The sequence below is a fragment of the Gilbertella persicaria genome, assembly GCF_025201335.1.
Source record: "Gilbertella persicaria strain CBS 190.32 chromosome Unknown B0P05scaffold_35, whole genome shotgun sequence".
Lineage (NCBI taxonomy): Eukaryota > Fungi > Mucoromycota > Mucoromycetes > Mucorales > Choanephoraceae > Gilbertella > Gilbertella persicaria.
The window spans coordinates 1-14,156 of record NW_026251996.1 but is presented as its reverse complement, the minus strand read 5'-3'; the positions used below and the strand labels follow the sequence as shown (position 1 = coordinate 14,156).

Sequence of the window (14,156 nt, the reverse complement as noted above, 5' to 3'; positions counted from 1 at the left end):
TGTCACTTTATAAGGGCCATTAATAATAACAGAGTCAATAGGTTCATAATCTCTGTCTATGAGGATGATGTAGTACTTCTAGTAGAATGAGTGAATGTCAGTGACTATAGATCCATTGCAATTGCCATAGATGTGATCTGGTCTTTTGCCATGATCATCATTTATTGATCTATGCATATGAATTCATATATGTTCACAACACTCTCTGCTGCTCGTGCTCGTTTGGAGAAGCAAGACCCCAAATCGGCTGCATTCTTGTTCAAGTCAGCTGGTGCTTCAGACAATGAGTCTGAAATGGAATATTAATGAATATTCCATCCAATGCACAAGAAACAACAAACCCTCTCCGCTCCTTCTCTATTAGCATCTGGAATGCGAATGGCCTAAAAACCACGACCATCCACGATGTTATATCACATGTCTTGACCACCAGTATCCTATTTATCACTGAAACTTGGCTCACCGCCGGCTATCTTCCTATAGATTGGTCGCAATACCATCTATATGGATCAAAGGTAGTTGGTGCAAACAACCGTGGTTCTGGTGGTGTCTCTGCTCTTGTCTCTCCTTCCTGTCCTTTTCCTGTCACCCAGTTGCCGTCTTTCAATGCATATACTCTCTCACTCAAAATGGGAGCAGTCAATGTGCATTGTTCGTACTTTCCACCCAGTCTCTCTAATGAGCTGGTGCTATCCGCCCTCTCCTCTATTCCTCTCAACTCTGACTCTATCCTCTGTGGTGACTTTAATGCTCGCTTTGGTGATTTCACTGGTGATTCCGCTACCAACTCGCGTGGTCTTGCTATGCGTGCATGGCTTGAACAACGAGACCTGGCTGTGCTGAATACTACTCTTTGTCGTGGTGTGCCCACCTTTACAACGTTTCGACGTGGTATGGAAATGAGTAGTATCATCGATTTGTTCATTACAAATATTTCCTCGTGGAATATGCGTGGTGCTCAAGTCGCAGTAGAATCTGATCTCTCCCTTGGGTCTGATCACCGGTTGATGACTTTGTCATTCGACTATGATTCTACTTTGGGATCTGGGGCTCATGCTGGCTCTGACGGTCTTGCTCCACGACGCCTTTGGAACCTATCTCGCTTGCGGGAAAAGGAACCTTTGGCACTGTTCCAAAGCAAGTTTCGCTCGCTTGTAGTTCCTCTGGAATCTACTCTGAGTCAGCTGGTCTCTGCGCCACCGCTTGAACGCCCTGATATTGACGAGTTGAATGCTACTCTTAATGGGTGCTTCTACGAGGCTTTGGATGGGTCGGTTGGTGCAAGACAACATCGGTCTGGAAAATGGTGGAAGAAGTACTGGACTCCTGATATCGAATCAGCAGCTCGAGAACGCGATCGCTGTTATAGTAGGTGGCGTCATGCCTCTGGTGTTGACAAAGCTTACTGGTGGTCGTTGCATCATGATGCACATCGTCACTTTCGTCGTCTTGTTGCTAAAGCTAAGCGTCTCTCTTGGAAGAACTTCTGTGCTCAGTTGGAACAAGACTTTTCTAAAGCCACTGGCACCCTCTCTCGTATGAAAAGAAGACGTGATTGTTCCGGTACTTATGCTCACAAAGATGGTCCTAAAGCTTCAGTAGATGCTATGGCTACTCACTTGACTTCTGTCTATGCCGGCTCTCTGTTGCCCCCATCAGAATCTCGTCCACCCCCACCACTTTCCTGTGATAGTTTGGTTCCTTTTGTCTTGCCATCCAACCTGGATATGTTCTCAGCAGACACGATCATGGATCACATCAAGCGTTTACCTCTTCGGAAGGCACCTGGAAGCGATCACCTGAAAGCAGAAATGCTGAAGGCCGTGACCAAGGACCTTGCCCCGCTTTTGTCTCTCCTGTTCTCCCTGTGTTATCAATGGGCTTATACTCCTTCTCTCTGGCGTCTTGCTAATGTATACCCGATACACAAAAAAGGTGATCCCTCTGATCCGTCCAACTATCGACCGATTTCGTTGACATCAGTCATGCGTAAGCTCTTTGAGTTTACAATAGCTGATTGTCTTCATGAACACTCGCCTACACTGGACATTGCGCAAGGTGGTTTCCGTCCTCAACGTAGTCCTCTGGATCAAGCTCTATGCTTGCATGACTTGATGCATGATTACTTTCTAACCAACCGTCGCCGTCCTGTTGTTGCTTTTCTTGACATCAAGGCTGCTTATGATACTGTCGACAGACGTGTCATCTGGGATGTACTGGCTCGCTCCTCTCTACCTCGGCCTGTGCTTGCTTTACTAGTCAACTTGTTTGACGACGTACAAGTATCTGTGCTGATAGCCAACCACTCTTCTACTCCCTTCCAGCCTGTCACGGGTGTTCTGCAAGGTTCTGTTCTCTCTCCGCACTTGTACTCTTTGTACATCAACTCTCTTCCTTCTCTCCTTCGTTCTGCTGCTACGGCTGGTACTACTTTGGTATGTCCTCCTGGTATGTCTGATGCAATTCCTCTGAATTGTCTTCTTTTTGCGGATGATGTTGCGATCTTCGGCTCTCGTAGTCAAGTCCAGCATATGTTGAACCTTGCTGCTGAGCATTCTTGCTCCCTTGGATATCGTTGGAGTCCGGCCAAGTGTGCAGTTCTAAACTCACCTTGTGATGGCCCTCGATTGACATTGTATGGCGAATCTCTGCCCCTCGTGGACGAGTTCATCTATCTTGGTGTACCTTTTCGAGAAAAAGGCATCCATGGACCTGGCATTATCTCTTTGAGATCTGCTAAGGCCATCAAGACCATGGCTCTGCTAACCTCTGTCGGTGTTCATCGCAATGGTTTCTCCCTTCTTTTGTCCTCTCGGCTGTATGCCTGCTTTATTCGTCCCAAGATAGAGTATGGTTTGGCTATATCCCGTCTTGCTTCGGCAGACATGACACACCTAGATGATTTGCAGAATCGCCTGGTCCGTATGTTTGTTGGTGGCTCTTGGTTTCAAGTTGCAAAACACCTCACCTGTCTTCCTGCCATGAATCATAGGTACAACATCCTTGTCACCAAATTCGCTTTGCGTGTACAATACCTCCCTGATGACTGCTTGATAGTGCTTTTGCGTGATCAACTACGGTACCCTCGCCTGGTCAAGCTTCTTCAACAGAATGTCTTGTACCGTTCACTACCGGACCCACAGCCTGTCTCTAATGCTGAACTTCGTACTCACTTTAGACGACAATGGCAGAGCCAATTTGACCGCCAGATGGTGCGACATGCGGCTCGTGGTCGTTCCGTCCTTCTCCGTGCTTGTCGTCCTTGTACGTCTAAGCCGGATCCAATTCTTTACCTGCCCATGCTTCGTACTTCTCGTAGTCGCTTGGTGCGTTGGCGTCTTGGTCGCTTTGCAAACATGCGTGAAGAATGTCCTTGTCTCTCTGGTGCTTTTGTCTCCCGTGAACACTTTTTGTCATGTCAGGCGCTTGACCCAGCATTATGGGATGCACTACCTATTGCTCCTGCTGGTGTTCATCGTCTTGATTATGCTCTGAATCAACTGCCAACTAAGGCTTCCTCTGGTCCTCCTCCCTTTTGGTCGGCGCTGCTTCAGTTACTCTATGCAATTGATGTACTTGTGCATCCTCTTGCAAATATCCGTCCTGATCAAGATCCTGGTGATCGTTGGCTCCCTCCTCTGGTCTCGTCGTAGACGAACTATTTTTGCCATGTCTTTCCTCTGCGCTGCCACGGTGGTAAGTGATTATCAAAGTTCCCAACCGTTGGTCATGCCTTTGGAATCATGCAAATATACAATACTCTTTCTGTCTCTGCTTCTTTTGTCTTTTACTTTTTTTTTCCTGTTGTCTGTTTTCTGTCAGGTTTTTTTCGCTCTCTCCTTTTTCTCCTTTTTTTGAAAACTGTTCATACAATTTGGCATTATGCTCCATAGAGTAGCCCACAAAATTGTTTATTAATAAAAATATAATCTTTAACCTGAGCCAAGAAGGCACCTTTCTTTTTGTCGTCTTTGTAGATAGATCCAATAAGTAGCAAAGCCAATAAAACTTGTAAAGTATAACCAGAGATATGTATAATAAGTTGTAGAGCTTAACTTACTATAGAGTGTAACTAATACTTAATATTTGTGTTGAAAGATGATGTTTATTTCATTGAATGCAACTTATATTTATACTATCTATAATGTCTGAGTTGTGACTCAAGTGGAAGCTTCTAGTATTTGAAGTCGTAACCATATAAGGGAAATGCCAGATATGGTAATGATAATCAGATAAACATCTGACTAATAATTTCCAGAACCTTCGAGCACCTGCTGGTGTCTTCTGGCTGCTTTCTTCACATTGGGCTTAAACCTAAGTTTGGGTACGACATCATTCCCCCGAGAATGTTGATCGCCTCTGATCAACTTGTTCAACCGAGTCAGAAGTAGCCTTATTCCTTGAGTCAAGACCCATTTCAGAGCGCCAGGCAGCACGAGAGACCGTAGGATTGTACCAAGGAGTATCGATCGAATCAGCCTTGACACCTTTTAATCGATCGATATGTACCCAAGAAGTGTAAGGTTCACCACCAATAGTTTCTAGTTTGTAAACATGGTTGGCCTCGTTTCGATCTATAATGACAAAAGGACCTATCCAGTTGTATTCCAGACCATACTTTTGCTCATTTCTGAGTAAGACATGATCACCAATCTCGAATTCCAGCTTTTCGACAGCAGCATCCCAACGTCTCTTGTCAGACTCAGATACTATTTTCATTCGATGGGCAGCGGCGGCGCGGATTTGACCAATATCTTCAAGTTCTCGAGCAGTGTGTTCAGCAATTGTCCTTGGGTCATTAGAAGTCAACTTATCGAAATAAGGACGAGTATAATCACCAGGAAGCAAAGGTTCACGGCCATATACCAAGTAGAAGGGAGAATAACCGGTAGAACGATGGTGACGGACCCGAGCAGCAAAAAGAGCAGTATCTACAAACTTGTCCCAAATATGAATAGCACCATTGACGTATTTCCTAAGCATAGCCTTGAGAATACCATTAAGTCGTTCGCATTTTCCGTTTGTGCGCGGATGGAAAGCTGATGTGAACTTGTGGTTTGTTTTTATACGATTCATATACAACTTTACCACCGTAGACATGAAATTTGCACCACGATCAGTCAGGATTTCTTGAGGGCAGCCGAACCTCATGACGATTTCCTCATAAATAAAGTCTGCAACAGCTTCCGCAGTAGCCTCTGGGACAGCACGAGCAATAGGCCAATTAGTGGTATAGTCTACCGCCGTTAGGAGCCATTTATTACCCTGATTTGTTAGAGGTAATTCACCAACAAAATCTAGATGCCAGCGACCAAAAGCAGGAGGAATATCCAAGGGAACCATAGGAGCATGATGTTTGTTTTTGCCAGGACTAGATGCTAACTGACATTCTTTACAGCTTAATAACCAGGTTTGAATATCAGTTCGCATGTTAGGCCACCACCAACGTTTGCGCATAAGTTCAAATACCGTAAGCTGACCGGCATGACCAAAGCCTTCATGGAACTTATTCACCAGGGTAGCGCGATTTGAGAAAGAACAGAATCTTGCTTCAAGCTGTTGATTATTGACCTTCACTAGACGATACACCTTGTCTTGCTTTATCACAAACTTATCACGATTCGACTCTAAGATAGATTTGACTGTGTCAGGGACTAGTTCTGGTTTTGTCAGATAGAATGTGGGCCAGTCGGTAGGGTGAACTAAGATATTAGAGTCTACAGAATACAAGTAGCGAGGTTCCATACTTGATTCTGCAGGTATACAGTCAGTTCCATCGCGACGTGACAACGCATCCGGGACTTCGTTCATTTTACCAGGCTTGTAGAGTATCTTAGGATCATAAGTTTCAATTTCTGAGAGCCAACGCACCAAGCGAGCGGTAGGTTTTGCTTGTGATCTCAGATACTGAAGAGGGTTATGATCCGTGTATACCACATAGTCAGCACCATCGATAAAACAACGCCAAACCCGAAGAGCATGTAATACACCAAGTAGCTCCCTCTCTTGTGCAGGGTAGTTCCGTTCAGCCATAGAAAACTTTTTGGATTCAAACGCCAGAGGATGTAGAGCACCAGAGTCATCTTTTTGCAGGAGAACAGCACCACAACCAAAGTCAGAGCTATCAGTTTCAATAATGTACGGTTTAGAGACATCAGGAGGCTGTAAACAAGGAGCATGTGTCAATAAGAATTTCAATTGCTCGAAAGCTTTTGACATTCCTGACTCCAAATAATACCACGACGTTTGGGACCAGTACCTTTAGTTAGTTCCGTCAGAGGAGCAGCCACCGAGGAGAACTGGCGGATAAACCTTCGGTAATGAGACGCTAAACCGACAAACTGACGAACTTCCTGTACATTGGTAGGTGTAGGCCAGTCTTTGATAGCTTTTACCTTGGTGTCAGAAGGAAGAATACCATCAGCCGAGACTTTCATGCCCAAGAATTCAACCTCTTTTTGATTGAACTTGCACTTCTTAGGGTTTGCATACAACTTGAATTGTCTGAACCTCTCCAAGACCAGACGAATGTGTTCAAGATGTTCCTTTGCTGTTTTAGAGTAGACCAGAATATCGTCCAAATAGAGCTGCACGAAACGGTCAACATAACCAGACAGACATTTGTTCATCATATTTTGAAACACTGCTGGTGAGTTCCGAAGTCCGAAAGGTAGTACAAGCCATTCAAAAGCACCATAACGAGTTACAAAACAAGTTTTGGGAACATCCGAGTCTGAGAGCCTAATTTGGTGATACCCACTAGTCAGATCGAACTGAGAGAAGTATCTTGCACCACCTAATCGTTCTAAACACTCATCAATACGAGGTAATGGAGTATTCAACTTCTTGGTGCACAAAGAATTGATTATTCTGAAGTCGATGCACATTCGCAGTTCACCAGACTTCTTGCGGACAAACAAAACAGGAGCCCCCCAAGGAGGATCAATCATTATGAATTGTTTCATATCAACTATCTAAACATATGGTATAATAATAAATTTATATAAATTTATGTACTTGATTATTTTTATTTTTAAACTTTTCCTTTATATTAATATTTTATATTTTGTTTAATGAAGTAGTCTTTTATTGAATCTTTGGAGCTAAAATCTTTCTCATTTACCCAAGAATTATCTTTGCTTCCATATCCTTTCCATTTAACAAGAAAAATATAATCATTGCTTTCACTTATTTTATGTTTTATTATATTTTCTATCTCATAGAATTGATTATCTTTAGTTATTTCTCGTATTAGATTAATATTAACTTTTCTTTCACTTTTACCTTTCTTTCTTTTCTTTTTATTTATATTATTATATTGTGGAAAGTCGACAGCTTCATCACTATTTGTAATTTCTTCTTGCTCTACATCATCTACTACCATATCATCACCATTCATATTTAGATCAGAAAAATCGTTTTGGATTTCAGTCATTCTTTTTATTTTATCCATTTGATTAATTTCATTATTTAATACTATATCTACTAACTTATATTTTGTAGGAAAATCAAAGTCACGTGACATCCATAGTTTGTGATGTTCTTGAGTTATTATATTAAATGATTCAGTAAATACTTTTATATTTTTTAATAGAAATGCTACCTTTAATTGTAGATTTACATATTTAAAATCATCTGTCTTTAAGGTTGCATTATTGTTACTAAATCTCTTATATTTATTATGTAATTCACTAAACTGATTTTCTATTATAGACCTAAAGCTTCCAAACACATCATTGAAATGCTTTTCTTGTACGTTCATATCTATATCTGGTTCCTTTCTAATAGGATAAAAGAAATTATCATCGTTTAATAATATATTTTTATTTTTACATAAATCTTCAAATTGTTTGATAAATAGAGAATAGCCACCATCTACTGCAATAACATCTCTTTTATCTATTTTATTATATAGTTTCATATTCAAAAACATCCCACCATCACTACTAATACCACACAATTCACTTTTTGATACATTTATTACCATATTGTTTATATCAGATAAAACTTGTGTTCTTAATCCTGCTGTTTTTAATTTATATGACCATCTTTTTTGTTGTGATACGTCTGGTTTTGAATAATCAATGGTACTATCGTGTCCATCTAATAATAAAGTAATATTTTTAAAGTTTATAGGATTCTTAATTTTAGCCGAATAAATTCTTATCTTAATATTTGAAAACATACTTTGTAAACAAATGTCTACATATTTATTTAAATTGTTATAATTTTCAATCCAAAAATTTTTATAAAAGGTATAAAATGATGAGTATGGTAGATTTCTTTTAATATTTTTGCTAGTTATACCAGATACTAAGTGATAGATTAAATATAATCCCTTTTCTACTTCAAGATATGGTGCAGGATATTCTTTATGAGTATATAATTTTGTCAAAAAGAAAAATACAGCTGTAAATCCTAATTTATTTAATAATTCTTTTTTTATTTCATCTATTTCTTTTATACTTTTTATTTCTGTTCTATGTTTGAAATCATTACATTTTTCCTTCCAATTTTCGTTTAAAAAGCTCCATTCATTTAATATAAGTTTATCAATTTCTTCTTGTAATAGTGATTTATATTTATTAACATCATCATCGCTTAAACTAGTGATATATTGATCCATGTTTTTATTATATAATATTTATTCAGTTTTGAATCACGAAACAAATTGTGATAGCTTTCTCATCACAAATATATATTTATTCATACTCATAATAGTATATCCAAGTATATCAGGTATATAAAATAATCATTGTATAATAAATAAGAAAGTTTTGTGACATTTCCAGGTCCTATATTCTAAATTTGCATACTTTTTTTATATTTTTATATAACATAATATCATTCATATTTTTTAGAATACTTAAATTCAATTTCAACATTAAAAGTATGCATTGTTATTAAAAAAACATTAATCAAAAGAATGTCTCATATTTAGTAGTTATTATTTAGTCCCCAAGGCGAAGAACTAGGCTGGATGAACCCTTTGTCTAATAAGTCTTTTAGTTGACGTTGTAGTTCGTCTAGTTCTAAAGGACTCATCTTAAAAGGGTGCTTGCAGACTGGTTCAGCATCACCAGTTTCGATTACGTGTTCAATTCCACGGTCCGGAGGCAAACCAGGAGGCAACTTATCCGTGAAAACATCTTTATACTCTGCTAAGAGCTTAGAGATAGCCTTGCCAAGATTATCGCCAGTATCGACCATGTTGTGCAAGCCAGATTCCTTCACATGTACCAAGAATAACTCGTCTATGCTATTTTTGCGTAATGAACGTTGCATTTGGCGTTTGCTCATAACGTACACCAGACTTTCAGATTTAGACACCAAGTTAACTGGGGATAAGACAGTTGTACCCACACCATAAGGACCAGAGATAGACCAAGAGCTATTAGACCAGTTGGGAACAGGCTTGTATTGCTGAAACCATTGCTGACCTAGGATAAGGTCAAACTTAGTATCAAATACATAAGCTTGAATCCGTTGGCCAACGCCATTTGCAGACACCGAGAACTCAACCTTATCTTTAATCACTGAGACTTGACCGTTAGCAGTTTCCACCTCGTGCTTGGTTTGTAGTGATGTCACTTTCATAGTTGCAGGATTTACCAGGGTAGGACTGATATAGTTTGAGCTTGCACCCGTATCCAAAAGTACTTGTATAGTCTTGTAGCAATTACGTGAACCATCGTTAGTAAAGATATCAAACGAGTACAGGGGCAAATCAGTTGATGCTTTATTAGACTTTTTTAGATTGAACAGATATGTATTGTCTGATTTCAAGTCATCTGTTTCATGATCACTATCTAGTCCTAGTAAATCCTCGACATCATCACTATTAGTTGGAACAGTATTATCTTGTTTAATACTGTTGAGGGATCTTGTTTTAGAGCGTGCTTGATCTCCCTCCCCGTCAAACACGCTTACTCTTTTAAACGGTTGTTAAAAGAGTCGCCAGAACGTCGATTACCACCACCACGACTAGACCTGGGACTAGGACATTCGCTTTGCATGTGGCCCCAGCCTTTACAGTTGTAACATTGAACATCGGTATTTCTGGCGAAATTACCACTGTTAAAGTTACGGCGACCGTTTTTAGACTGAGCCATTCGTCTACCAGAACCACCGTTGAGAGCATTTACCAAGTCACGAATAGCGTCCAGATCCATAGCTTCATACTGAGGTTGAGGTGTTCTCATCTTGATAGGTTGAGCTACCTCACCCTCTTCTGCACTTTCAATTGCCAAGGCGATACGTTGAGCGTCTGCCAGTGTTTTGGGAAATTGAGAGCGGACCGCATAACGTAGAGGCTTAATTAGACCTCTAATAAACTTGTCTTGAGCAACGCCCTCAGACATATCAGGAATTTGCAACAACAGACGACGGAAGTCATTGATATACTGATTTACTGTTGTAGTTTGCACCAGACTAGCCATATTATCCCGAGCCTTCGCAATGGCATCAATGGGAACAAATTCGGTACGTAGAGCCACCTTGAGTTCGTCCCAATCTTGAGGAACATGCTCTTTATTGAAAGTATTTAACTGTGAATACCACAATTGAGCATCCTTTCTCAATAAAGAGACTGCATACAACAACTTTTCTTGTGGGTGTTCGATTTTCACTAAGGAGAAATACAACTCCAAAGAGTAAATCCAAGAATTCACAGCGATAGTGTCTCTTTCACCATTATAAACCTCAGGTTCACGAACCTTACGAGCGTAACCAAACGAATTACCAGATGTCATAGAAATATCTTCGCTCATAATACCAGAAAAGACCAGAAAAATTTAACCAATGAGATACTTTTTAAACCTTTGAAACTTTGAAAATAACCAGAAAATAACCTTGAGAGACTTGCTTAAACTATTAACTTTATAACTTGCTTTAGTGTCCTGATGCTACCAGTTGTCGTCTTTGTAGATAGATCCAATAAGTAGCAAAGCCAATAAAACTTGTAAAGTATAACCAGAGATATGTATAATAAGTTGTAGAGCTTAACTTACTATAGAGTGTAACTAATACTTAATATTTGTGTTGAAAGATGATGTTTATTTCATTGAATGCAACTTATATTTATACTATCTATAATGTCTGAGTTGTGACTCAAGTGGAAGCTTCTGTGATGTTTTGATAATAGAGTTATATAATAAGATGATATAGAGACCAAGGTAGATACTTTGAGACTGTTCTATACAATTTTATTGTTGTTCTTTTTGATTATAAATTATTCTAGCATATTTATACATGAAGAGATGTCGGAGTAAGTAGTAGTAGAGTTCATGCAAATGACTGAGTCTCTATTATCATAGACTACTTTAAATTAATTAAATAATGTAAATTATGGATTTCGGTTATAAGTCTTGATCTATTAAAAGATCCATTGTCTTATTCAGTACAAGAGGTTCTTTTATGTCTATTTCTGATGTAAATTGATTATGATGTATTTTAGTATGTAAATGAAGACTTATTTAATGTCAGATCATCACAGCTTCTAGTATTTGAAGTCGTAACCATATAAGGGAAATGCCAGATATGGTAATGATAATCAGATAAACATCTGACTAATAATTTCCAGAACCTTCGAGCACCTGCTGGTGTCTTCTGGCTGCTTTCTTCACATTGGGCTTAAACCTAAGTTTGGGTACGACATTTTGACAGGTTTGTTGGTGAGTGTCAAAATGTTGAAATTTTTATTTTCCAAGTCAGCAGGAAGCAATATAATTGGTACGCCTTTTAAAATGAAAACTCACAATCACTCTCAGAAGATCATTAAATCACATGAAGCAATCAATCTCAAAATGGAATCAAGACGAATCTTAATTGTTATTCCTTTAAGCGAAATATTATCATCCCAGAAAACAAATCAAACAAAATCACCCTATCTCTTCTTTACACTTTAGATAATATCAATCGACTGACATTTTTCTTATTTCTTATTTTTATCGAATCATATATTTTAGTCAAAAAATAGTATAAATATCACATCACATATTTTTCAATGAAGGGAATCATCGGAATCATCAGGATCATCATCTAAAATATATAAAAAAAGAAGAAAGGTTATTTTTCTGACTACTTAATTGAAGAAGAAATCTGGAAAATCTTGGGAAGATTGGATTTATCTGTCTGTCAATTGAAGTATACAAGAAAAAGGAAAGAAACAAATAAGAAAGAAGAAAGCTACTATACAATATTGTTAATTGGGGTCTGTCCTTGGTAAAAACTCCTGTCTTAGTAACTGGTTGCTCTGGGAAAGAACATACTTGGTAGTTATCTGAAGAAGGATGCTTTTGGGAACATTTATTAACATTATCATGTACCTTAGTTATTTTTATCTTATATTCTATTTGTTTTGTTGTCAATTGTATTTTGAATTATTTGTACTGGATTTGTAAGTGAAAATCCTTTGATGAGATCATGACTGTTTACATTCTGTAAATAGGCTTTTCTGTTGATCCGCATTTGATCCGACAACATCAAGACTCGTACTCGCAAACAATAAAGAACACCTTCAAAATATCGACTGAATTATCATTATACCTTGACATTTTTTGGTGCGGCTAAAGTGGAAAAACAAGAAATTTATCATCCTGGTATTTTGACACTATTACAGCTATATTTCAGTCATAACACAAAAGAAAGCAATTACAATTAAAATTATCAACATGTCAAACAACTCGAACGAAAGCAACTCCCGTACTGCAAGTTCGACAACAAATCATATGAACATGCATTCACCTTATCTCATGAAATTCATGAGTGATCCTGTTGATTTTACTGGTGACATTAAGCGCATCAATCCCATCAATTGGATAAAAAAATTGGATCGTATAAAAAGTTTTGGAAATTTGGACGATGAAAACATCATACTTATTGCTGTCGACCATCTGGTAGACCAGGCCAACAGCTGGTTCAACTTGACTCATCCAGACCCTGAAACTCTCACATGGAAGGAATTCAAGACTTCGTTCAAGGCTAAATACTGTAAAGGCCAAATGGAGGTTTGGTGGGAAGAGATTCATGGCATGAAGCAAAAGCCAGATGAAACTGTGGAAGATATTGAAATCCGCATGCGAGAATTATTTCAACTAGTTGGCATCAGTGATGAGCGTATGATCAAGCGTACCTTTTTGAAAGCAATTCGCCCAGAAATAGCTCTTGAAGTAGAAAGAAGTGATATTGATGAAGACACAAGTTTGCAAGAAGTAATCGCCAAAGCTATCAAGGCAGAAAAAGTCTTCAAAAAGTATCAACTCCAAAATTCTGTAAACATTCCTACTATTTCAAGCATTGCCTCGGAAAGAAGTTTTAATCCTTTTGCTCATACAGAAAACTATGAACGTAATGCTGCAACTCAATCCATCAACTCTGATGCCATGAGCGAATTGATCAAGGAATTTCGCGAGATGAAGATAAATTTGTTAAATGCCACCAAAAATATCTCAAACGTCAATCATGCTAACAAGAATTCATACGTCAGGAAAGCTATGGCATGCTTCCATTGCAAAGAAGAAGGGCATAGAAAGGCTGAATGTCCCATTCTTAAAGCAGAGACTCAAGGAAAGAATGGTCAAGATTCGGGAAAAGGCCAAGCGCATCAGTGAGCTCTGAGGGTCCTGATGTGCGTTTTAAACAAACAAATCCCTCAATTGGTACCAATATAAGAAATACTCAAATACACTACATTGACTCAATCCCCAAAATGCCTATTCTGAGTGCTATTCCAAAAAGAAGAAGAGTTGTGCAAGGTGATGAAGAAAGGGAAGAAAATGCTCAAATTCCTATTCAAGTTCCTCAAAATACGTCCCTTCCAGTAAATTCAAGTCAGCAAATAGGGGCTGGTATTCCTCAGGTCGCAAGTGGAAACACCCTACCTGGGAATCAAAACCCGAGTGGTTATCCTTTACATAATATACCACTTCATCATGCACACAATGTACCGCTCAATAGCTCATCGGTTTCCAATAACAATCCGAGTCAACAAATACAACAATCAAACCATCCTCTGAATAACTCCAATATCAAGCATAAGCAACCAAAAAAGAGAAAGCCTGTACGCTATCTGAAGTTGCATGAAAGCACAAAGAAAATTTTGTCTGCATTGTCTGAGGCCAATTCTGGATTGTCCATCCTTGACTGGGTCATGTTAG

General features: G+C 38.8%; 2 protein-coding genes across 2 annotated transcripts; one reads left to right on the top strand and one right to left on the bottom strand.

Moving 5' to 3' along the window:
• Positions 1 to 7,051: 7,051 nt before the first annotated feature.
• On the bottom strand, positions 7,052 to 7,921 carry B0P05DRAFT_475155 (uncharacterized protein; the record flags this gene model as incomplete). Its single annotated transcript, XM_051574821.1, has 2 exons — positions 7,052 to 7,575; positions 7,663 to 7,921. 2 exons carry the CDS (start codon positions 7,919 to 7,921, stop codon positions 7,052 to 7,054), a joined length of 783 nt encoding a protein of 260 aa, XP_051432391.1.
• A 5,787-nt stretch (positions 7,922 to 13,708) lies between these two features.
• On the top strand, positions 13,709 to 14,151 carry B0P05DRAFT_573592 (uncharacterized protein; the record flags this gene model as incomplete). Its single annotated transcript, XM_051581519.1, has 1 exon — positions 13,709 to 14,151. A coding segment is annotated over one exon (443 nt), but the record flags the coding sequence as incomplete, so codon positions are not given.
• Between the last annotated feature and the right edge of the window lie 5 nt (positions 14,152 to 14,156).